At 46.6% G+C, this 26,369-nt stretch overlaps 1 protein-coding gene across 1 annotated transcript; it reads right to left on the bottom strand.

Annotated features, from left to right (window-relative positions):
- Positions 1-24,818, bottom strand: SIAH2 (siah E3 ubiquitin protein ligase 2). The gene is made up of 2 exons (XM_083739895.1): positions 23,609-24,818; positions 1-1,987 (listed from the first exon to the last, which is right to left on the bottom strand). Exons 1-2 carry the CDS (start codon positions 24,029-24,031, stop codon positions 1,430-1,432), a joined length of 981 nt encoding a protein of 326 aa, XP_083596021.1. The 5' UTR covers positions 24,032-24,818; the 3' UTR covers positions 1-1,429.
- Between the last annotated feature and the right edge of the window lie 1,551 nt (positions 24,819-26,369).

Consider the following 26,369-nt stretch of genomic DNA (forward strand, 5'->3'; position numbering starts at 1 on the left):
TTATTTTTGCAAAATATTTATTTAAAAAACTAGAGTAAATATGGCAACAACAGGAAACTTAGATAGCAAAGAACATAAACAAGACGAATCGGCACATCGCTTTTCCTTGTGTTATTTGAAAACAGCTTTTACAATGTTAATGTCAAGTACGCCAAACATCCTGGGTATATTTATAGGTGGGACCTATTTTTAAAACTGCTCAAAACACATCTTGTTTTTTGCCACCATGTTAAGTTAGCAGCTTCCACAAAATGTTGAGCCTCTTCAGCTCTTGCTGAACTGGATGGATGAAGAGGGTCAAACATTTTGCAGGTGTATGGAAACTCTTTCTTTCTTCTTTTTTGGAGGGTGGGGGGGGGAATAAACTCTGTTGGGAAGAAAAAGGACAAAACAGCAACAGCAAGACCAACCAGATGACAGTGGTACCACCTGTTAAGTATGTGAAACTGCTGTGTGCAAAAGAACATGCCTGAGACATGTTGTGTACCACCAAGGCTTCAGCAACTTCCTGCATCGCTAAAAAGTGATACTACCGTACTCCAATTTCTCTCTCTTGTTCTTTTAGAAGGCCAATCACTGAGATCATCAAGAGAAGCAGATTCGTGCGGCTACACATACAAATGCAACAGAATAAGCTAGTAAAATTTCAGGTTGCAGGTGATAAACCACGTTTCTAAAAGGTCCCACACTCAGACGTTAAAAAGTCCTGGCAAATGAGAACACTACTATAACAGGGAGATGCTGTGCTAGAACAGGAAGTTATAAGGGTTGTTGTTTTTAAGTGCCCCTCTTGCCGTCTGAAGGAGCACAATGCACTCAAACACCTAAGGCGTCCACCTTCCACATTCTGCATGTGCAAACTGCCTCTTTAAGTCCATTCCGCTGCTTCTCTTCCGATTCCATTATATTTAAAAAAGGTTTTGCTTGTCAAGAAAAGGAATTTGCCTTCACCTTTTAAAACCTTAAATAATGCTATTTCTTTAATAAACAAATCTCCTCCCTTCCTTTCAGATTAACAGGATAAAATCATCTTAACTGTCCTGTTAACTGTGCTTTAAAAACTCCGCGGTACAGACAGGTGGCGGCGGCAGTGAAGGAGAGAATGAGGGTAGAAAACGGCCGGTTAAGAAAGAACCCTAAAGTCCCCTTTGGGCATCCCCCGCTCACACGATTAACAATTACACAGGTCCCACATCATCGGGGAGCCTGCGCATGTGGAGTTGCCTCCCTGGCACGAATATGTGGATGGTGGTGCCGCGATGACCAGGGTATGTGTGTGCCAGGGGGCTGGGGCCCTGTTCTCCCCTCATGCGATTGTTAATAGGGTGTGAGGGAACACCTGAAGAGGGCTACAGTGGAACACCATAAAAATAAAAACAGTCAGTGAAACGAAAGACAACAACATGGTCTCAATAATTACATAGAAATATCACGGACAACACGTAGAAATAGTCACATTGATCCCGAGGTTCCCATTGTCTGCAAAAAGGTGTGCTATGGCAGTGTCGAAAACAAGGCAGTCGCAGTTCATAATGGCCGCCGCCACCCCGTCGTGGATGGAGCGAGGGGTCGCCTCCCAAGTCAGCCTCCGCCGGTTGCCGTTCAGTTCGAGTCTGTACGCAAAGTTCTCTGCCTGTTTGCGGGTGCCGATGAGCAGGACGATGGCAAAGAACTGCTGGTGGCCCTCGTACTTCTCCTGCTTTTCCAGAACCAGCATGAAGTGGTGGCCAAAGCAGGACTGCATCATCACCCAGTCCACGGCCCCCGGCAAGTTAATGTCCGTGGCGAGGAAGACGATGTCCTCCCCTTGTAGGGTGGTGATGCTCTTGTGGGCGTGCATGAGGTGCGACATGACGGCTTCCAGCGAGCCCTGCCACTTACACGAGGCGCCGGGGCATGGGCAGGAGTAAGGGCGGTATTCACAAATGTCTTCATGCTCCGGTTTTTCTGTATGGTGGAGTGTCAGGGAGCAGCCTGTCGTGGCGTACTGGAAGGAGACAAAAAAATAAAATCAAGGGTGGGAAGCATGGCTATAAAGCAGAATCAGCAGCTTGCTGCTTGATTTTGGTTTTCAGGGATGAAATCGATTGGACTGAAATACCCTGAAACTAGATCTTGCCTTATAATGCACAAACCAAACATTTACGCTTTTTGAATGTAATAGCTGGTCTAAACCATGGCTACCCACCACCAAATGCCAAGATTACAGGGAACCAGACAGAGGGCCTTCTCGGTAGTGGCGCCCACCCTGTGGAACACCCTCCCTTCAGATGTGAAGGAAATAAGCAGCTATCTTATCTTTAAAAGGCATCTGAAGGCAGCCCTGTTTAGGGAAGTTTTTAATATTTAATGCTGTATTGTTTTTAACACTTGATTGGGAGCCGCCCAGAGTGGTTGAGGAAACTCAGCCAGATGGGCGGGGTATAAATAATAAATTATTATTATTATTATTATTATTATTATTATTATTATTATTATTATTATTATTATTATTATTATTATTATTTCTGGATGCCATGTTGAAGACTTGTAACAAAGGCTGTGAATTATTATTTCAACCGCATTGCTTTCTCCTGACCTTTTGAATTTCCCCACCACCTACCCTCTGATCCTTTTTCACTAGATATGCTAGAGGTTCAACTTGTGGCCTTCTGTCTCCAATGTATGTGCTTTGACCTCAATCTGTGGTACCCTTCACAAGTCTAAGAGCGTGTGACAGAGGCAGGGAATGCCACACAAGGCTTGCTGGTTTGGGGGGCAGGAGCCTCGTGCCATGAATGACTTTAGGATTTTAATTCACGAGCAGAGACTGCTTGCTAACGAAGGTTGCAATATCGGTGGGTGTGCGATTACATGAAATTACAACCGTTTTTAATTCAAAGTAAGTGGCAGTTTAAAGACTCCATTTGTTTTTATGGCAAACGTTTAACAGAGCAACAGACTCGACCGATTTCTCAGGCAAAAGCAACTGCCAAAAATTTAGCTCCTCTAGCGACTCCTGTCGCAGCCATCAACTTCACACAAGCGCCGCAGAGCGCAATTAATTTTTAACAACTACTCTGAAATGTTTCACAAGGTCCAGCACACAGCACCCAATAGTCAACTTTTCAAAAATAAAAACCACATTTGGCCTAAATTCAGATTTAAAAGCCTCACTTGCTGAATGGCATGATACATAAATCACTCTCAAATATAGATATATTAAGGAAAGGTCAGTGATGGTGTCTGTTACTGAACTTGGTGGTCTGAGAGTTGTTAGGAGACCTCCATTCCCCTCCCAGAGCTATAATGCCCAGAGTGGTTTAACCATCAATCCCTCTTCCCATAAAACTCTGGGAATTGTAGCTCTGCGAGGGGATTAAAGGCTTCCTAACAACTCTCCACATCCTTAACAAATTACAGTTCCCAGGATTGGCTACCAACCCGCTTCCAGGCCCAATTTAAGACGACGACGACAACAACAACAACAACAACAATTTATTTGTACCCAGCCCATCTGGCTGGGATTCCCCAGCCACTCTGGGCGGCTTCCAACAAAGATTAAAAATGCATTAAAATGTCACACATTAAAAATTTCCCTAAACAGAGCTGCCTTCAGATGTCTTCTAAATGTCAGGTTTATCTCTTTGACATCTGATGGGAGTGCGTTCCACAGGGCAGGCCCACTACCGAGAAGGCCCTCTGCCTGGTTCCCTGTAGCTTTGCTTCTCGCAGTGAGGGAACAGCCAGAAGGCGCTCGGCGCTGGACCTCAGTATCCAGGCAGAACGATGGGGCTGGAGACACTCCTTCAGGTATACTGTGCCGAGGCCGTTTAGGGCTTTAAAGGTCAACACCAACACTTTGATGCTCATGCTAGCATTTAAAACCCTAAACAACTTAGGCCCTAAATATGTGGAAGGTTGCATCCTTCCCTGCAGATCATCCAGAGTGTCGAGATCAGCAGAGGGTGGCCCTCTGGGTAGTTCCACCTTCCTCAGAAGCTCAGTGCATTGGGGGTGGCCCAGAAGAGGGCATTCTTTGTGGTAGCCCCCAAATTCCCTCTCCTCAGATGTAAGCCTGGCTTTTGGTAAGTGCTGAAGGTGCACTTCTATACGCTGGTCTCTGACACTTGAGATGTGTGTTTTCAGGGCCCAGCCTATTCTTGTGACTGTAATCTGTGTTAACTGTTTTTAGTTCTGAATTTGAAGGAAGTCAGTTTTCTTACCTAGGCATTCACCTGCAATATGGGGATGATAATGCTGACCTATCTTACAGGGTTGTTGTAAAGATGACTCTTTGTGTGTTTGTGTGCAGTGGTTTGAGCACCTTAAATAAACTCATTACTGTTGTTGTTATCATTCCTATACCATGTTATATTATGTCCAGTTCTTTCTAACCTAGTAGTTCTCATTCCACCCCACATTCAGATGCACCATAATTGCACCCCAGCATTTCCCACTGAGTTTTGTCAGCTAAGCAGCATTAGTAATTGTGCCATATATGAAAATCACATTAGCTTTGCTGATGCTGCTAAGGATAATATTACGAAGCTCAACACTAACCTATGTTAACAAAAAGGTGAGAGGCATTATTATTATTATTAATTTGTTTCTTGACAATTTCCTGAGATGTCCACTCCTGTGTGTACAACATGCTACATCTCAGTTTGGAACAAGGTGCGCAGATGGGATTTTTTGATCCTGCAAACTCCATGGCAAAGCACGGAAAGGACCGGCCAGTAGGTGAGAACATGTCACTCAGCTCTTGTGTAGTGTTTGCTTGCTGCACAGAAAATCCCCCAAACTCAACAGCTTCAAAGGCACACACAGACCCATAAGAAGTTGTGGCAAGCTTGTTAATGTATAAAAATATTACACAAGGTAAAAGGTAAAGGGACCCCTGACCATTAGGTCCAGTCGTGGCCGACTCTGGGGTTGTGGCGCTCATCTCACTTTATTGGCTGAGGGAGCCGGCGTACAGCTTCCAGGTCATGTGGCCAGCATGACTAAGCCACTTCTGGCGAACCAGAGCAGCGCACGGAAACGCCATTTACCTTCCTGCTGGAGTGGTACCTATTTATCTACTTGCACTTTGATGTGCTTTCGAACTTTTAGGTTGGCGGGAGCAGGGACCGAACAATGGAAGCTCACCCCATTGCGGGGATTTGAACTACTGACCTTCTGATCGGCAAGTCCTAGGCTCTGTGGTTTAACCCACAGCGCCACCCGCGTCCCATTACACAAGGTACAAAAGGTTAAAAGCACGGAAACAGAAGACTTGTGTGAACCACTAGACTTGGGGAATTCTTTCGGGGGAACTCCTATGGGGCCAAATTATCATTGCCAAGATAGATAACTTTTCAAGTTTCTAGACCACGTGGTTGCAAAGGAAAAAATTATTTAGCATTTAGATGACAGATGAGAAACAGGCTTTCCCACCTCCAGACGCTTTCGACCTATTCTCTTTCCCACCCAGCTCTTTTATAGATTTCCCCTCCGCCCTAGTTTCATTATTTCTAAATGGTAAAGTGACAGGGGGAAATCCGAACGATGCAAATTAAGTGTTTTAAGAATATCCACTTGTGAATAATGTATTGTGGGCATAACGTTTCAATTTCCGTGGAATACAATTCTTTTGGCCCAAGACACACACACACAGAGCCTAGATTACAAATCTTATCCTACCCCATTTATCAACAGTTTTAAGAGATTCTTTTACAACCTGGTCAGTGAGCTTTGGAAGCACACACTGTAAAGTCCCCCTGCAGAGAGAGGGAGGCACATGCTGCTGCAGAGAACCTGGCGGGTATCACATACGATATATGTGCAAAAATGAAAGCACAGCAAACTGCAGCAGCCTGCCTGGCCGGCCAGATCGTACCACAGAGAGGAACCTTCTGTATTGCAGCAATGTGCTATTGCTAATAACACACAACTGAAACGACCTGCTTTGATGTCACACCCTTTATCAATTCATTATTGCAGCGGGTAATTGTGGCAGGGATTGTGACGTGACTCATCTGCATAGAAGGCTTGATCTAGATAAAGATGTCTAGACAGCTCAGCCCAGGAGAAAAGACCTTTTAGGTTAGACAAACCAAAGGGCCCATTAAGAGTTTGTGGGCTGTGGTTTTCTTGGGAGACACTGGTGTCAGGGTGATGAGAGAAGAGAATCACAGCATCTCCATATAACTTGGGGGGAGGAGGGCGGGAGAAATACGAAGTACATCTGTACACAGTTCATCTGTACACAGATGTACACAGGTCCGTGTGCTTGGGACATGGACAAGAGTTGCCTCTGAGGGCACATTTACATTTACAGCAAAGCAAGCAGCATTTGAAATGGTGCCAAGCCTCTTACACAAAGGTGGGGAGCATTCGAGCGGCAGAAACCAAGAACCCAGCACATTAGTTCGATGGTACCCAGGGACATGTTCATTCTTGCCCCATTTATGCCTGGCTGCCTCTAAAATATGCATAACAGCCAATCTTTTATTGTGGAAGTCTCTCGTTTCTTTTGGGTACGTCCACAACACATCTCTAAAAAGCTATGCGCTGGAAACTTTACTTTGAACTACCTTATATCATAACACGTAAACATTACCAGTGTTTTTTTCTGGGCATAGAAGAGTGGGAAGATTGTGATTATATCACCCACAACTGGCCTATTTGCACAAGCAACGCAGGAGCCCACATTTAGAGATACAGTGTTTTAGGGGGCATAAGTGAGGCCCCTTAATCACTGTCAGTGTCCCTGAGGACGCATCCCACCCCCTGATACCACTAACTATTCTGGGGTGCAGCTCTTGGATTGCAAGGCAAAATCGTTTGGAGGTGGGCAAATGCCTTGACCTAGCCCAGATCTCAATGGAAAATGCCAAGGGGGGTAATAAGTACAAGGCAGGACCTTGCATCTCACATGAATCCCTGGCCTGCTGGCAGCTGGATACAAAAACCTTGTTACCGAAACTAGCTCCGAAGCCCCCCAAAGTTGAAGGTGGAAAGCTTTAGATCCTGTTAACATTGATGATCTATTTCACCAACTTGGCTCTTTTCAATTATTCCAAGTTTCCCTCCGAGATGCATCGTAAGCTGCGCCGCGCCACCCCCGGCAATCACCATTAACTGCAGTCTCAGCAGCTGTATAGGTCAGCACATGCTGAGTTGGGCACATAGCTAATTGCTTGCTTATATTCTTAGTTTTGCATTTGTGAAATACTGTTCCCTTACACTACGGTTTTGCTACCGGTTCTAAAATGCAGAAGTTGTCTTCGGCAGTTAACTCACTTAGGTCTCAGCACACGGCAGGACTGCACCCTGCAAGCAAAGATTTTCCATTTGCAGAATCCAGTTACCGTGAGCATTTCGACCAAAGAGAATTTCCAGGTTCCCATCACAGCTACAAAGGGCCAGACGCTTACTAAGTGTCAGCAAAAATGGCTGGAGAAATTTCGGAAACCAGAGGAAAACTGAACTGCTGCAAGCAGAACCGTGCAAAGTGAGCACATGTATATACGCTTTTTGAGCAAGTCTATTAAGGTTAAGGGACGCGGGTGGCGCTGTGGTCTACACCACTAAGCCTAGGGCTTGCTGATCGGAAGCTCGGCGGTTTGAATCCCCACAACAGGGTGAGCTCCCGTTGCTCGGTCCCAGCTCCTGCCAACGGCGTTTCCGTGCACTGCTCTGGTTTCGCCAGAAGCGGCTTAGTCATGCTGGCCACATGACCCAGAAAAACTGTCTGCGGACAAACGTCGGCTCCCTCAGGCAGTAAAGCGAGATGAGCACCGCAACCCCAGAGTCGTTCGTGACTGGACTTAACTGTCAGGGGTCCTTTACCTTTACCTAGTAAGGTTAACAGGGAGCTGCTTTGAAGACGGACTGCAAACTATAGTTTGTAGTTAACTCCTGGTCAGCACTAACCAAAGTTTGCATGAATTTGGAACTGAAGGCAAAGTATGTTTAGAACAGCCTTCCCCAACCTGGTGCCCTTCACAGAGCTGTCTTTGGTGGGGCTAAAAGGAGCAGCAGTCCAGAACATCTGGAAGGAACCAGGTTCAGGAAAGCTGATTGAGAACATGTCCGGAATTGGATGAGGGAATCTGCATTTGTGAGAAATAATGGGGACGCCTGATTCTCCAAATTGTGTTTGTAGCATTGGAATTTGCAATCAAGCCAAGGTACCATTTCCTTAAAAAGAAAAAAGAAACACTATTTTCGGAGCAGATACAACTAACATCACATAAACGTTTCCATTGAAATTATTAAAAGGGTTTCTCTGAGCAATGCAATCTGATTTTAATTTTTAAGATGCTTCATTTTGGTTGGTGGGAAATTAAGCACGATCGCTGCTAGGCTTTTCTAAGTTTCTGCTTTTTCCACCTTACACCATGTTACAATACTGTGGTTTTGTATTTTGCATTGCAGTTTAAAAGTAAGTTATTTTTTAAAAGGAAAGGAGGAAAAAACACACACTAAAGAAACAAGTCCCAGCCATTCATAATCTTCTAGGTAGTTCCCCCTCTCACTGAAGAGAATTTTCAGTTAAAGCTAACAATAGATTGGAACAATCTGCACCTGGCGAACAATAGCAATAATCAGCAGATCTGGGCATGCCCAAGCCGCTACGAGACCGAGTGGACGAAGAACAGAAAAGATCGAAGAGGAGGGGTTAGAGTATCAGGACTCAAGAGTCAGTGGCAAGTTCAGAATCAAAACTAAGGAGAAGGTCCTGCACAGCCATCAACAATCTAAGCAAAGATCCAATGGAGGAGTCATAGACTGGGGCCCCAAGTGCAATGGGTACCCTCCATATATTCTTGGACTCCTAACTCCCATCAGCCTTACCCAGCTTGGCCAATGGCCAGGAATTATGGGAGAGCACTAAACTGGCTAACCTAAGGTACAGTATTCAAGCCACATGGTAAACTCCAGCCGCAGAGGAAGTGATAAGAAGTAGATGGGCAAATGTCAGATCAAAGGCAGCATCAGGAAGAAGCAGTGGCCAACAATAAAAAGGAAGACCAAAATCAATTGCAGCCAAAGCCAAAATGGAATAGCATAAGCACAGGAAGGCTATGACCACTGTATCTTTTTCAAGCAGCTAAAAAGCCTGGTAGCGGCTGCAGTGGGTGCTATGCGCATTCAAAACAGGGCCAGAAATGCGCCATGAAGACTATACAGAAAAAGGTGGTTGCAACACATCCTTCACGATATCTCTGTGAGGATGCTATGGGGGGGGGGGGGGTCAGCAATCTTGTTTTCCTATATACAATATTCCTAGGAGGAATGTTGTTTCATCCCATCCCATTTTGAACGCCAGCAGCAAAATTTCCAGCTGTTCGGAGTAGTTATTACCTGTAAAACAATATAAAAATACCGTATTTTACCATCTATAAGACGCCCCCCCCATGTATAAGACGCCCCCTATTTTGGGAGATTCCAAATTAAGAAAACATCCCTCAGCACTAACTGTGTATAAGATGAGCCCCAATTGTAAACCTAATTTTTTGGTTAAAAAAACCCCTAGTCTTATACATGAAAAAATACAGTATATATTAATAGGCAGCCCCCAAACCACCTCCTAAGTACTTTTTTCCAATTTTAAAAAAAGAAATATGCCCATTAATATGGAAACGAAACAAACACGTAAAGATGACATGAGCTGATGCCTCCATACCTAACTGCAGCTTCCATATGCATAAGGGGAGTAAGTATTCAGGTTGCACCTGGACAATGGGAGTGTCTGTAGTCCAATCTGAACACTCATTTACCATCAACAAGAGTCTTGGGTTTTGCAGAGCACTCTCTGCTCCTCCCTCCACCTTGCTGATAACGTCATCTATGACATGGGTGCTCCATGCAATTCTCTCGCATGAAGGCCAGGTGTAGATAAATGACAGCTGCGTTTGCTTGAACAGTGGAAATTCAGGTATTTCTACTATGATCTGCTATACTGTATTCCAGTCTTGTTCCTAAGAGGCACCCACATTGTGTGGCAGATTAGGATAAAAGAGCCAGTGGCTTCAGAGTTGTGCAGGGACACAACTGTAAATACTAATAAATAATATTTATTAGTGTAGAACTGTAAATAATAAATACCTCTTTGGCTAATTGACATCAATGCCCTTTAAAAATGTGTTGTGAAAGGGGATTATTGGGTTGTTTTTATTATGTATGTTCTGTTTTTTATACTGTGATTTTATGTAGTGAACCGCCCTGAGATCTATGGGTATAGGATGGTATGCAAATTTTAACAACAACAACAACTGTAGCTTTATAAAGACTCTGTTCACTGAACTATGAAGATCATCACCCAAGATCAGGAAAGCAAATCTGAACTAAAGCAGAAGTCTAGATATATAGGCAAATATAATTTATATGGATTGTGGGGAAAAAGAAAAAAGTTGGTGTGATTGCAATCCCATCTTTCCTCCGAGGTGTTTTTTGCTAGCGTAAATTCTCCCACATTTTGTCGTCACAACAACCCTCCCTGTAAGGTAGGTTAGGCACAGAAATGGTGACTGACTCAAGGTCGCACAGTGGGCTTCGTGGGATCCGACCACGGGTCTCCTCAGTCCTAGCCTGACACCAGACACTGCAAGGTGGTGGCATCCCCCCTCCAAGCCAAGTACACAAAAGGACTAACAACAAAGCCCCCCAACCCCAGATGAAGACGAAGAATGAGTCATTTTGGCTTTCCAGGAGTCGCTGCAGTCAGCACATGCTGGGACTAGGCCTGGGGGTTATATCAATATATCACCCAGCACCAGTATGAGGAGCAGACCGTAGTGTCAGCTTCACTCAGCGGTATATCGCTGGTGAACCCGCCACCGCTCCCGGGTCCCTCTGCTAGCAGCATCCGCTAGAGTTCCTTCCTCCAGTGGCGCTGTTAGCAGAGGGACTCGGGAGCGGTGGCAGTCTCACCAGCGACATATCCCTGAGTGAAACCACCATCACACTCTGCCCTCATTGATGCAGAGGGAGAACAACCTGGGCGCCAATACAGACGTACCTCAGGTTAAGAACTTAATTCGTTCTGGAGGTCCGTTCTTAACCTGAGATTGTTCTTAACCTGACGTACCACTTTAGCTAATGGGGCCCCCTGCTGCCGCTGCACGATTTCTGTTCTCATCCTGAAGCAAAGTTCTTAACCCGAGGTACTATTTCTGGGTTAGCGGAGTCTGTAACCTGAAGCGCCTGTAACCTGAAGCATATGTAACCCGAGGTACCACTGTACAACTTGTTCCTCCTTCTGCATCTTTAAACTGCTCGACTGAGTACAGTGGTACCTCTGGTTATGTACTTAATTCGTTCTGGAGGTCCGTTCTTAACTTGAGGTACCACTTTAGCTTATGGGGCCAACAACTGCTGCCATGCGGCCACCACGCGATTTCTGTTCTCATCCTGAAGCAAAGTTCTTAACCCAAGGTACTATTTCTGGGTTAGTGGAGTCTGTAACCTAAAGCATATGTAACCCAAGGTACCACTGTATGCAGCTGCCCTTACCTCAGTTGAGCAGTTAAAGGAGCCCCCAGCCCGGCACTGGCTTCTGCAAGCCAGCAGTGGGCTGGGGGCTCCGTGAAACTGCTCAACTGAGGGGAGCGTGGCTGGCGCTCCCACAGCCAGCAGCGATGCTCTGCCTGCTTGCCTGTGAGCAGAGGGAGTGCTGGGGTTGTCTCAGCTGGGGAGGAGGAGCCAAACAATCTGCGTTGTCCCAGCCTGCGTCCGCCTGGGTGAAATGGCCTCAGTTCCTGAGATGAGAGCTGGGGAAGTTTCACCAGGTGCCTCACGGGCAGAGGCCAATGCAGCTTGCTTTTTCAACGTCATGGTACATCACCAAACTGTGATGTTTGGCTGGCAACACACCGCAATGTTGAAAAGCTGATATCACCCAGCCCTAGCTGGGACAATCAGTGCCGACTACTGGCGCTTTGGGTTAAACCACAGAGCCTAGGACTTGCCGATCAGAAGGTCGGCGGTTCGAATCCCTGTGATGGTGTGAGCTCCCCTTGCTCGGTCCCAGCTCCTGCCAACCTAGCAGTTCGAAAGGACGTCAAAGTGCAAGTAGATAAATAGGTACCGCTCTGGCGGGAAGGTAAACAGCGTTTCTGTGTGCTGCTCTGGTTCGCCAGAAGCGGCTTAGTCATGCTGGCCACATGACACGGAAGCTGTACGCCGGCTCCCTCGGCCAATAAAGCGAGATGAGCGCTGCAACCCCAGAGTTGGCCACGACTGGACCTAATGATCAGGGGTACCTTTACCTTACTATTTCATTTGTATTCTCTGCTGCTCTTAAGCAACACCACCTGATTCATGCAGAAGCAGTGCAATTCCTTACCAACATGGTCTGCTGCAATCCGGGGTCTCGCTCCAAATCCTACCTAGCAAACTCCATTCTAAAGAACCCAAACCTCAGCCTTGTAATTAACAGCCCCAGGCTTGTTCCCAACTCATTCATTAAAATCAATCCAAGAACTAAAAATAGAACTGGTTCCCGTCCCTCCCCATCATATTTGTCATCAGCGATTCTAGAAAACAAACCTTGATCCTGCCTCTTATCATACCTTTTAAGTCTTATTTGATCATTATAAAACAGGCGCAAGCATCTATTAATGCAGTCAGACAATGGCTAGTCAGAGGCAGGGAAGCAGCAAGCTATTGATTCATTTTGATATTATTTTGAGAGGAACAAAAGGTGAACTAGCTTTGCATCACTGAGACCAACAAAGTAAAATAGTATGCTCGGAGAAAGGGAAAAAATTAATGAAGCGAGGCTACTAGTGACTGGGATTAAAAGCACACACAGCATGTGCATTTCTGCTATTTAAAGAATTGGCCACCATCAGGTCTCTTATGACCTCAGCTCCTAACAAGACAACAGCCACACGCTAGTAAATGTCTACTTGCCATAAACCATGCAAATGTCTTCTCTAAATATCTAAAGCTGCCTAATACATTGAGTAGTTGTCCCCAGGCCAGTCACCTTTGAACCAGTTCTTAAGAGAAGTTGACATCTTTCCCCTTCCCTTCCTATTCTCCAATAGCAGAATTTGGAGATTACAGAGAAATGTTAATACCGACCAACTAACTGTCAGGAAGCTTAGTATGAGACACTATCACACTCGTAAAGAGCAATAATATACCCATTTTACAGACAATACCACTAAGTACCAGACCTCAGTGGTTTGCCACAATATGAAGGAATTTGCAGAAAGGATAATCAAAGCCTTCTGTTCCATACTCTCTGTCAACATGAAAGCTGTCACTCTAGGAAGGAAGAAAGGAGCCCACTTTTGCCCGAGTACAGTCATACCTCTAGTTGCGTTAGGTTCATGTTGCGGATTTTCGGGCTGCAAATGCGGCAAACCCAGAAGTGTATACTTCCGGGTTTTGCTGTGTGCACAGAAGCGTTCTATGCGCTTTGCGCAGGAGCGCTCTATTGCGTCACGGACATGTGCAGAAGCGGCGCACTACTTACGGACTTTACGTGGTGCGAACGGCACCCCGGAATAGAACGTGTCCGTAAGTAGAGGTACCACTGTAGCAGGAGCGGAAAAGGTGAGGAGTGGGACAAATTGAAAAGCATGGGAGAGAAAGCAAAGTGGCTAATTCCATCCCTAACTTAGCCAGAAGTCAAATAACACTGGCTATACCAATTCTGCACATTCCTCTAGGTCAGAGGAACAGGGCGGGTAACAATTCTGGCCAATCCAGTCGCTAACCCAGATCTTCGATGAATGAATAATCTAATAACTGCCCTCTTCTCAGCACTGTGCAATCAACTCTGCAGAAATCTTAGACACGGGGGGGGGGGGGGGGACATAATCCAGCAAAGGCACTGTTTGTGTGAAAAGAGGATTAGTCAAGCATAGGGGTCAGCAACCTTTTTCAGCCATGGGCCGGTCCACCGTCCCTCAGACCATGTGGGGGGCTGGACTATTTTTTTTTTTGGGGGGGGAGAACGAATTCCTATGCACCGCGTTTTAAATAAAAGCACACATTCTACTCATGTAAAAACACTAGGCATGCCCCACAAATAACCCAGAGATGCATTTAAAAGGACACATTCTACTCATGTAAAAACATGCTGATTAAGAAGGCGATTGGGCCGGATCTGGCTCCCGGGCCTTAGGTTGCCCACCCCTGGTCAAGCAGGTTAGTTTTGCACTTCCACGAAGTTACTTAGGCTGCCACCCTAACCCACTCTACCTGGGAGTAAGCCCCACTGAAGTCACCAGGGCTTACTTCTGAGTAACACTTGAACTGTCATCAGAAAACTTTTCTTTTTCATGCCCTCTATTCCTCCCTCTCCCCCTAGCTATCACTCATGCCACCCATTCTTGGAACAAAACCAAGACACTACTGTACAGCCCATTAAAATCAATAGCAGCTTTGCCATCGATTTCAGTGGGAAATGGACTGTGCCCATTTGTTTACATGTTGGAGGGGTGGGGGAAAGAGAAATCCATTAAGCAATTTCCCCTTCCAGCTGCCAAACAAACCTGTGGTTGCTTGTTTTAGATTAGCAAAGCCTCCCCATAATCACAGATGATAATATTCCCCTATCATAGGAGCAATGACAATTAAATTGCAAAGGCAACCCTTACAGTAGAGTTCAAACACAATTAAGGTAGCATCCTGAAAATCAATTGATTGGTATCTTTAATTGTTTTAAAGTTTCTTCCCCCACCCTTTGTGGTGGTGTTGATTCCTGGGACTGCACTTCTATAGAGCAGGCCCAGGCAGGAGATGGAGTAAGAGAGGATGCTTATCTTGAAGATGGGTGGCTCCCATAGCATGCTAAATCCTAATTACTATGCTAAACAGAGATGGGCCCATACCCTGTCCTTGTGCTCAGGTAAGCTGAAGGCAGACAATACACTCAGACAGCTGAAGATGGCAACAATGAAGACACCACTATGAATGTTCTTGTTTATTTCCTCCCACTGCCATCTCTGGCCAAACAGGTTTTGCAAAAGATGCAAAAAACCCAAGCATTTGTTTATTATTATTTTTTGCAAACCTTCCAGCAGATGGCAGTGATCTCGGTAAGAGTGTAAGATGCAAGGAAGGAAGCTTCTATCCCATGCCAGCTTTGACTCTCTCAAAAAGCCACTGTCTGCTGAAAAAGTGGGGAGGAACCACAGCTGAGTGACATTGCACATGCTATACATGATAACTGTCCCAGGTTTGGTACCTATCATTGTCTGTTAAGAAGACCAGGAAGGATCCCCAACTGCTACCTTGGACAGCTACTGCCAGTCACGAGTAGACAATGCCAGCCAGCCCACAAGGACAAACAGCCAGAGCTTCCTATGGATCTGAAACTGTATAGCTAGATGCTCCATTTCCTAAGGAAATGTTTCTGGTGCATATGGAGCACAGCTCAGTGAGAGAACGTGTCCTTTCCAGACAGCATCTCTATGTAGCATTGCCTGCCTGTGTCTAAAATCCTGTAGTGTAGACCAGTCATGGGCAATCTGGCCCACAGGCCACTGGGTCTTGCAAAGTGCTGTGCCCTTGCCCTCATGGGAATACCTAACATCTCAGTCTTCCAGGCAAAAGGCATTCTCAGAGTTCAACGGCACATTCCTGGCAGGCAAAGGAGGATGCAGAGCAGGGCTGGGGCGGCTCGGGGTGTGTGTGTGGCCTGTGAAGGCCCCCAAGGGCCAGACAGAGAACCCATAAAAGCCTGGAGGGCCACATTGGCCCAAAGTCCTGAAACTGCCCATCTCCAGACTAGATGATTAAACACAATTTCGTCATCAGATGACAACCCACATTACAATACTTCCCGGTCACCTATAGTTTCCATGGTAATTCTCCTAGAACAGGAAAAGCCTGCATTAAATGTACTTCTGTTGACCTTTAACAGCAACCGGCTAGAAAGGTCAGGCCACTGACTAGTCATGTGCTAAGATACTTTTTTTCTGTTTGACGGTTGTTGACTTGCTAGACCTGGACGATGTTGACATGACTTTAGTGCCTTGATTTTTATTCTATTTCCTTCTTTCTTATCACTTCCATTTAACCTGCTGTACAGTCTGACAATTTCCACACAGCCCCACATACAGTGCATGACAGTATTCTAGGCAGAAGGTGATGGGGGCGTGGACAACTGAGACCAGGCTATCCCAATCTAGGAATGGCCATAGCTAGTGAATTCGCTGAAGTTGGACATAAACACTTCCAGCCACAGAAGCCATTTGAGGCTGGAATCCAGGAGTACACCCAGACTATGAACTTGTTCCTTCAGAGGGAGTGGAACCCCTCCCAAAACAGGTTCTACACATAATTCCCAGACATGGGAAGCACCTTCCCCCCACCCACCCATAGTACTTACATCTTATCAGAATTCATCCTGAGTTTATTAGCTCCCACCCAGCCCTTCACTGCCTCCAGACACCTTCAGAGTTTCTCCTGACTCAGATGGCACCATGCTCCAAATCCCAAGATCCCATGAATTTCAGATAGATGCCAAACAGCCCAGGAGACAGACCAGACCTTTTCTGGGACCCCCACAGCCACGTTGCTGAGCAGCCATCTCCTTGTACTGCTTTCTGGATGCAACCTTGCCAGTAGCAGTGCAACCACTGAAACACAATACCTTCAACTACCAACTCCCTGGGTCACTGCAGAAGAACTCCACGGTCAACGTTCTCAAAAGCCAATGAAAGCAAAACCAACAAGGTTGTACTTCTCTCATCTCTTCCCAGATAGAAGTCGTCACTCGGGGCAACCAAGGCTGTTCTGGTGCGAAGCGAAGGACAAACCTTTTTTGGCACCTATGAAATACCTTGCCAACTTCACTGTCGCTAAAGGCATCACACAAACACTTCTTCATTAAGTCAGACATTTAAGAACATTTTTACTGTCTTACTCTCTGACTTCAAGCATGCTCTTGTCCGCTGGTTGCTTTGTATGCACGTGCCATTGTTTTACTTATTTAGTGTTTAAAAACCATCCTGAAACCACTGATGGAAAGGCAGAATGATCTGAACTAAAGGAAGCTGGAATAATGGATGCTGAGGTAAATTATGCTGGTGTAACATACTCCTAAGGGACACAGATGGCACTGTAGGTTAAACCATAGAGCCTAGGACTTGCCGATCAGAAGGCTGGCAGTTCGAATCCCTGTGACGGGGTGAGCTCCCATTGTTCGGTCCCTGCTCCTGTCAACCTAGCAGTTTGAAAGCACGTCAAAGTGCAAGTAGATAAATAGGTACTGCTCTGGCGGGAAGGTAAACGGCATTTCCGTGTGCTGCTTTGGTTCACCAGAAGCAGCTTAGTCATGCTGGCCACATGACCCGGAAGCTGTCTGCGGACAAATGCAGGCTCCCTCGGCCTATAGAGCGAGATGAGCGTGCAACCCCTGAGTCGGTCATGACTGGACCTAATGGTCAGGGGTCCCTTTACCTTTTAACATACCCCTATTCCAATCTTTGATCACCAGCAGCGGCAGACTTTGGGCTCTAAAATTTGAGCAGCATCCTGTGCAATGCTAAAATCTGACACAAACACCCCGCCTGCCTCTCACGCTCCGTTCTGCATAATTGTTGTGGTACTTTCTGCAGTGTGGCACCGGTCATGCTACCCTAAAGCTGCCTCTGCTGCCAGTTGAGCTGGCCAGAGTCTGGCAGAGGGAAAACAAGCCTTTAAAACAGTTTGACTTTCACCACCCTTTTGGCCAGTTTTAACTTCTGATGGGTTGCTAGGTCATGTTTGGAACAGAATTCTCCCCTGCCCCATCATGCCCACCCCCCAAACCTCCAGAATGGCCCCTTTTCAGGGCTTAGCCCAGCCTCAGCTCAGACGGCTATGACTGAGCCCCAAGATAAGGTAGAATGGTAGTGCTTTGATTTTTATTCTATCCCCCCCCCCCTTTTTGATGGCATATCTTCAGCCGAGCCAGGATGTGAGACTTAGTTCCTACTGAGCCCAGGCTCAGCCTGAGACCTGCCTATTCCTAACACTCCTCACCTCTGGTGGACCGTGGTCTTGGATTGCTCCCTTCAACAAAGTAGAGATAAAACAAACTATGTACTCTAGCATGTCTCACAATGCTGCATTTGTAAGGTGCGCAAATCAACTACACAATGTATGAAGTGTCCCCAGGTTATGCCAATCGACCCTGTATGACACCTAACTTTCAGTGCAGCCCTATGCATTTTGACTCAGAAGTAAGTCTTGTTGTGTCCCATGGGGCTTACTCCTAGGTAAGTGGGCACAGGACTATAGCTCCAGGCTCTAACTCCCAGATGTCAAGGTTCCACTATGTACTGCATACATTTCTACTGCTACAACGGATCCTCTCCTGGTGACCTTTGATCTAAGTTTTGGAAATGAAAAAAGAAAAAAAGGATTCATGCACCTGCTGCCCTTATGAGCTGACCCCACTTTTGTGGCCAACCTTGCCCTTGAAACAACTGTGACATACACACTCTCCTACCCAAACTAAGGCAATCCTACCCAAACTAAGGCAGCATTTATATGTGTGCTTACCAGGCAGTAAACTTCTCTAAATAGAGCAGGTGTCACTTCCATGTAAACACATAGCACTGCTCTGTAAATTTCAATAACACACCAATTCTACATGCTAACTATTTGTGAACTATGCATTTAATGCTGCCAAAACTGTAAAAGGTTTGGGTTAGAAAAGAAAATAAGTATTGCATAGCTTTTCATTTCCATTCCCCTGCCTCCAGAAAAAGAAGTTTTTCTCTTTCAAACTTTCTGGGAATTTTACATTCTATTTATGTAATATTTGGGAATCATTATGTATATAGCATGGCTTCATTGCAGTCACAAAGCATAGGTGGCTTACGATGATGTGGAGATTCTCCATGCAATATGTTGATTCTGAAGAAAGCACATTTCAAACCTGCAGGTTTTAGTGACTTCCACAGGGAAGCCTACCATGTCTTAATCTAATACTGGTCTTCAACTACAGTTTCGTGATTACCATTTGTTTCTCTGTGTGGATTCAAAACTCTGAACTGCGAGCACTTGTTCTGAGCAACTTGAGATCCGCTATACCAAACGTAGCCTACAAGACATGAATGGTGGTCCAATAGGAACGCAATAAACCTCCGGATTTTGCCGCTGGCCTGTTACTGCAAAGCAGCAGAGTTGTTGGGACACTTGGAAGGTCACATCAGATGCCCGATGGGATATGTTTGGCTTGGTAGGTCACACGCTAATGAGGAAGGCCCCAAATTCAGTGGCAGAGGACATGCTTAATGTGGGAAAAATCTGAGGTTCAAGATATCTGTCATTTCTGGACAGGGCGAGTGGAAGTCCCCTGTTGAAAAGAGAGCCAGTGTGGTGTAGTGGTTAAGAGCGGTAGTCTCGTAATCTGGGGAACCGGGTTCGTGTCTCCGCTCCTCCACATGCAGTTGCTGGGTGACCTTGGGCCAGTCACACTTCTCTGAAGTCTCTCAGCCCCACTCACCTCACAGAGTGTTTGTTGTGGGGGAGGAAGGGAAAGGAGAATGTTAGCCGATTTGAGACTCCTGAAGGGGAGTGAAAGGCAGGATATCAAATCCAAACTCTTCTTCTTCTGAAAACTGGAATGCCACAGCCACACAGTGCAGACCAACCTAACACAATAGGACACTACTTTATATGTACCAACCTCCGCATTGCTTTACCCCATCTCCCATCCTTGTTACACCTAGCTCTACACTGTCACCAGCCTCCCACAAGCTGTATCCCCCCCACGATGCTTCCTATTACAACTCCCATCAGCCCCAGTCAGGATGACAAACATTCAGGGATGATGAAAGTCGTAGTACAACACCTGGAGCACCCCACGATGAGGAAGGCCGATGTGTCGAACTAATGAACCAACGGTCTGACTTGGTATCAAGTTGGCATCCTGCGATGTTCAGGCCACGCTGTCAGCTACTCCGTCAGACCATTTGGCCCCTCTTTGTCCAGGACGGACTTCTCCTGACTGGCGGCAAGTCTCCAGGGTGGGTTTTATCCCAGCCCTGCTGCTACCTGAAATCCCAGGACTGGAACCTGGTGCCTTCTGTAAGCACACTCTATGACAGCGTCCCTCAAATCTAAGAACTAGGTGCTCTTTTGCAGCACCATTCCCTTATTTCTTTCAACTTATCTGTGATCTTTCCATTTAGACTAATTTTATTTATGGATGAAGATAAGGATGAAGATATGGATGAAGACCTATTGCAGTCGTTAAGAGTCGTCAACAGGCTCATCACAGCTATCTGCCAATCACCCATTCCCACCACCCTTCTGAGTAATACCCCTCCCCACCTTCTCACTATATAGAAGGGTCTGGTGACTTCTGTTTCAGTGTATCTGAAGAAGTGTGCACGCACACGAAAGCTCATACCAAGAACTAACTTAGCTGGTCTTTAAGGTTCTACTGGAAGGAATTTTTTTATTTTGTTTTATTTATGGAGTTCCTCTGTTCACTTTTCCTTAACTGCCAAGCTAGGAATTTCCCTGGTTTGTTTGCATGCTCAAAATATTTTTGTTTTAATCTCTTTATTTTCCAGCTGATTTCCTCATTAACTATCATTGAGTATTGAGTTTGTAAAGTTTTGATTGCCTGTTTCACTGCCTCTTTATTGGCTTTGTTTGACAATTGTTTCTTCTTTTCTGTAATCTCATCTAAAATCTCCTTTTTCTTTTTCTCTTTCAGTTTCCTTTTATATGAGTTTTGTTGTATAGAGTCCCCTCATTACCGCCTTACTTGCGTCCCAGACCATCTGTAATTTTGTCTGTCCTTGACTGTTTATTTCAAAAATACAGTAGTACCTCGGGTTACATACGCTTTAGGTTACATACGCTTCAGGTTACAGACTCCTTTAACCCAGAAATAATACCTCAGGTTAAGAACTTTGCTTCAGGATGAGAACAGAAATCGTGCGGCGGTAGCAGGAGCCCCCGTTAGCTAAAGTGGTGCTTCAGGTTAAGAACAGTTTCAGGTTAAGAATGGGCCTCCGGAATGAATTAAGTACTTAACCCGAGGTACCACTGTAATCAGTCAAAAGCCTTTTTTGTTTTTTCCACAATTTTTCGGTCATCTAGTAAATCATCAATTAATCTCCACCTATGCAGCACCATTCCCAAAACAGTGTAAGAAAGGAGTTGTCTTCCCTAAACACCCCCTTCCCCTAAAAAAACCCAACCACCCCTGGTTGAATTATGGTGGAACCGATTCCCCCAGGAGGTGGTGGACTCTCCTTCCTTGCAGGCTTTTAAGCAGTGATTGGATGGCCATCTGTCATGGATGCTTTAGTTGAGATTTCTGCATTGTAAGGGGTTGGACTAGATGACCCTTGGGGTCCCCTCCAACTCTCTATGACAGTATCAGTGGTTCAATGCAGCAACTCTCTATTTCCGCAAGTTTAATTTTTGCTTTTGCAACTGGAGCCCTTCCGATGGAGACTGTTAACGTGGGCGACATGGTCGCTTCCAGCCTTGCCTGTCATCAACACGACCTTAAGATCTGTGTCAATGTCATTTTAGAATGGTTTAGAGTGCACATTGATCAGCCTAAACCTGCGCCTTGGGAGCGAAACCGACACCGGTATATCTAGTTTAAGGGAGACCAGCGCCTAAAGATTGGCACTGATAGAAAGCTTGGGTGGAAACAGCTCTTCTATCTGCCAGCTGCCACCTCGGTTTTTATCTTAGTTAGGTTGCTTCCAAACAGCCTCTCCCCCCCTAAAAACTCGCACTGATTGAGAAAAAGGGGTGGGAGCATTTAAAAGAAAAAGGTTGTAAATGGTACCACCACCAGAGGTGGGATGTCGATGCTGTTCCTTCTTTGTGCAACCCACGCTCATTTTTCTAAGTCCATATGGACTAGCAATTAGCTAGACTCATTCCAATCGTGAACTTGGGTGGTCAAGGGCTCACGGTTTAGGAGTGAAACGGGGTCATCCCATACTGAACAGGAGCATTCCTCTTGGAGGGTAGGGATATGCTGCAACCATTTTTGCTAATAATAAGCACAAAGCACAAGGATCAGCGCCGTCCCAGTATAGGTTGCAGGTGCCCTTAAGCTCCTGCCCCCTTCCACAACAGCAAAAGACGTCATCAATAGAACCCCCAGCCTCTGACTGAATGCAGAGGAGCTCTGTGGCTTTGGACATACCAATATGGGAAGTTCCTGAGCTCCCGGCTCAATATTTTAGAGGATGCCAACATGTTTCATCAGCAAAAGTATGTCGGGGGGGGGGGGATGTCTCTGCAGAGGTAACGTGCGAAGTTGGATTGTAAAGGAGAATCAGGTGTGTACACCTTTCTGCACCCAACCAATTCTCCTTTCCACACACTTCCATTCCCCAGCTGCCTGCAACCGAATCATGCAGGATAAAAAAAGGTGGAAAAACTTGTTGATGGGGGGAATCACCCCTCCCCACATCCCCTTGGCCTGCCCCTTCTCCCCTGCACATATCCCTGCCAACTAACACACCAGAACCCAACTTGTCTCTCGCTCTGTCAAGTTCTACCTTTAAGGTTGAGTCAGAAGTGTGAAAGGAGGAGGAGGGAAAGGTACCACATTTCATGGGCCTTTGCACACATCTCTGCCGTGTTTAGACCAATGCCCCAATTCCCTTAGCGCACAGCGCAGACTAACAGGGAGTGCATTAGCACCAATGTGTTTCAATTAACTGAGACACTTGGCAAGGCTCCCTACATGGGAGTCAAGAATCTATTGACTGACTGAGCTATCCATCTCTGGCCTCCCCGTTAAAAAAACCCTCCTGTTTTACTAATGCAGGTACTGCTAAAGAGTTTCCAAATCATTTCCAAACTTTTATGCTCCCTTAGAGCTCAACTCCTCAGTGGCCACTATTTTTGAATTATACATTAACTCTCCGGTGTAACAATGTCAAGTGTAAGCAGGGATGAGGTATAACTATGACATGAGCCAATAATAATAATAATAATAATAATAATAATAATAATAATAATAGATTTTAAAGTCTGTGTGTTCTTTCAAGTGCTCCAAGCTCTTCACATACATTTATATCAGGGATCCTTACAACTAAAGTAGGATAATACTCCATATTGCAAGATATTAGGGAGCAAAACTGAGAAATACTAGCTTGGAACAGGTCAGGTGCAAAAACCAGTAGCTCTCTGGCCCCAGTCTCTTGACAAGAATGCACCAGAACATATAACAACTAAGCAAAGATCTGCATTCTTGAGAGGACCATGGGCACTGTTTACTGTTATGGATGTGTGCAAGACCCCACACTTCTTCTGTAGCTTGAAGAGTAATGGGGTTATGTCTAAAGGCTGCTTGGAATAGTGGTTTGGAAGGTGGAGGAGGCAGAATTACAGACGCAGGTGCATCTTACATTAAAATGAAAGCAGTCTCTGAGAATCAGTCTCCAGAAAAAAGGGCACTTTGTATGTTTCTCATGAGGAGTTAGTGGGAGGCGGGGGTGTGCTCACGGGGTTCGCCCAATACTTCCCAGTAGAATATGGAGAATTTCAGAGCTAGCTTTTAAAATAACACCTGGATCACCACAACTTCAAGGGCAGGCGCTGAGCCCCGCTGCTTCCCTCGACCCAGCCCCCTCTCCCCGCCCACCTTTCCGACGGCTGTGCCGGTTGCTGCCTGCGACCTGCCCTTCCTTACCTTGCAAGGGAAGAGGACGGCCGAGGCCACTTTTTCCATGGCCAGGTTCCTGATGCTGGGGGTCAAGGATCCCCGGCACGTGGGGCAGCAGCTCAGCTTCTGCCGGCATTGGTTGCACACCAGGTGCCCGGCCTGGCACTGCAGGATCGGGGGCAGCACATAGTCGAAGCAAACCGGGCACTCGAAAAGCGAGGTCAGCTCGTGGTGCTGAGGCGAGACCGGCCCGCCGCTGCCTTCGCCTCCTCCAGGGCTCGAGATCACAGCGGCCGCGGCGGAGACCGCGGAGGAACCGGCCCCGGCGGCGGAGATGGTGGCGACGGCGGCGTTGGCGGCGGCAGGGGCAGCAGCCGGCGACGGGGTGTGCTGCTGCTGCTTGCCGCAGGGTTTGCTAGCGCTGGGTCCGGCGGAGGACGGGCGGCTCATCTCGGTCGGGACAAACCATCGAACGGCGGGCACCGAGCTGATTCGCTCACCGAAACCCCGCAGGCCCCCGCCAGCGAGACTCAAAACAACAGCGCCCGTTTCCCTGGAGCTGCTGCTGCTGCTGCTCCTCGGAGAGCCCGGCCGGGCCTCGCCTCCGCGCCGCGGGAGAGCGCGAGCGTTCCAAAGTGTGTGCGAGCGTTCCAAAATAGAAGCCCCGACGTTCCACCGGGCCAGCTCAGCGTTCTAAGCCGCTCCTCCGCCCCCGGCGGCCCTTCCGCTCCTCCCCCGGGCAAAGCGCGCGTGGTTCCTTCTCAAACCGCCCCCCCCACGCACGCCGTCCCTCCCCGGAACATTAATCTGACGCAAGAAAGAGAGGCAGGGGGTGGTGTAGAGTCGCAGCCTGCTCCCGAAGCCGATGCTGGTTCCTACTGAGCATGCCCTTGGTCTTTGCTGATGGCAAGGCGGAGACTTCGGGGGGGGGGGGGGGAGATAGATAGAAAGAGAGAGAGAATGGGCGGGAGCGAAGAAAGAAGGAGGAAATCGGTGCCCTCTCTCTCCTTTTCCCCGCCACAATCTGCTCCTGGAGATTCTCGCGGAGGCACCCCCCCAACTCTAAAATTTAAATTAAAAAAAAAAACAGCGGCCGCTGAAGGCGAGAGAAAAAAGGGGGAGTGGAGATGGGCACGCGCGCACATGGAAGCTTCTTCACTCTATTGTTCAATGGCGTACCAGAGCCAGGATAGGCGCTCCGGCCCGCCATCTGCTGGGCATGGAACTCACTTCTTCGCCCGAGCCAATAATAGGTCCACAACAGAGCGCGCTGCTTCTCTTTAGAGAGAACCCATCGCTGTGTTGTACCTCCAAGAAGCTGGAGGAAGCAATGCTTCTGAATACCAGTTGCTGGGAAACCTCGCTGGATTAGGTGGGCCGCCGGCCTGACCAGCAGGGCAATTATTCTTGTGTTCTGAAGGAGGCTTTCCAAAGAAAATGTTGTGATAAGGAGCGCACGGATCCGTGCAGCATCCCCACTGGACACAATGGCATTTACTTTCAAGATAATATGCACATAGGATCGCTGCACTGGACCTGCTGTTTCTATTGATCTTACCCAGCAGTTGGGGACTTGGCTGTCTCTTCCACAGCACAGACATTAGTAGCAGTCTATAAAGTAAGTCTATAGCAGTCTATAAAGTCTATAAAGTAGCATCTTAAAAAGTAGAGACATCACCTTGCCAACAAAGGTCCGTATAGTAAAAGCTATGGTTTTCCCAGTAGTGATGTATGGAAGTGAGAGCTGGACCATAAAGAAGGCTGATCGCCGAATAATTGATGCTTTTGAATTATGGTGCTGGAGGAGACTCTTGAGAGTCCCATGGACTGCAAGAAGAACAAACCTATCCATTCTTAAGGAAATCAGCCCTGAGTGCTCACTGGAAGGACAGATCCTGAAGCTGAGACTCCAATACTTTGGCCACCTCATGAGAAGAGAAGACTCCCTGGAAAAGACCCTGATGTTGGGAAAGATGGAGGGCACAAGGAGAAGGGGACGACAGAGGATGAGATGGTTGGATAGTGTCTTCGAAGCTACAAACATGAGTCTGACCAAACTGCGGGAGGCAGTGGAAGACAGAAGTGCCTGGCGTGCTCTGGTCCATGGGGTCACGAAGAGTCGGACATGACTAAACGACTAAACAACAACAACAATAAAGTAAATATTTACCTATTTATTTATTTATTTATTAAATTTATATTCTGCAAGTCATCTCAAGATCAAAGGGTGGTTTACAGCATAAAAATGCAAAATGGGAACACAAAATACATAAACCCCAATAACCCACCCTACAAGCACATTTAAAAGGCCATTGATTGTTTAATTAGCCAACAGCTTAATTAAAGGAATTAAACTGAATCCCGCCCCACTGAGAATGTCAGAATGTCCAGTTCATTCTGGACATTTTAATCTACCTGTTCAAGCTGTTTTAAGATATAAGAATTTCCAGTGGCAGGGGGAAAACAGGGACTTAAAAAAAAAAAAGCCTTTCTAATGTTTCAAGAATCAAGTCCAACAAATCTATAAGCAACTATATCGTTTGCAGAGGTCCTGTCAGTGGGCCAGATTCATTCTTGCTGGCACAATATTGTGCCAATGAAACATGCATGTTAACTAATAAATATATACCAGATTTTCCTATGCAGAGTACAGGATATCACACACAGACACTCCTGCGTCCCAGCTTGGAGCAAGAGGAAGGAATCAGTTCTGCATTGGCAGAACTGGTAAACACAGCCAAGGCGGCAGGTTTGCTCAGTGGGGCGCGATTCAGTTTACATTCAGCCC

The sequence above is a fragment of the Podarcis gaigeae genome (assembly GCF_964106915.1).
Source record: "Podarcis gaigeae genome assembly, chromosome: 5".
Taxonomy (NCBI): Eukaryota; Metazoa; Chordata; class Lepidosauria; order Squamata; family Lacertidae; genus Podarcis; species Podarcis gaigeae.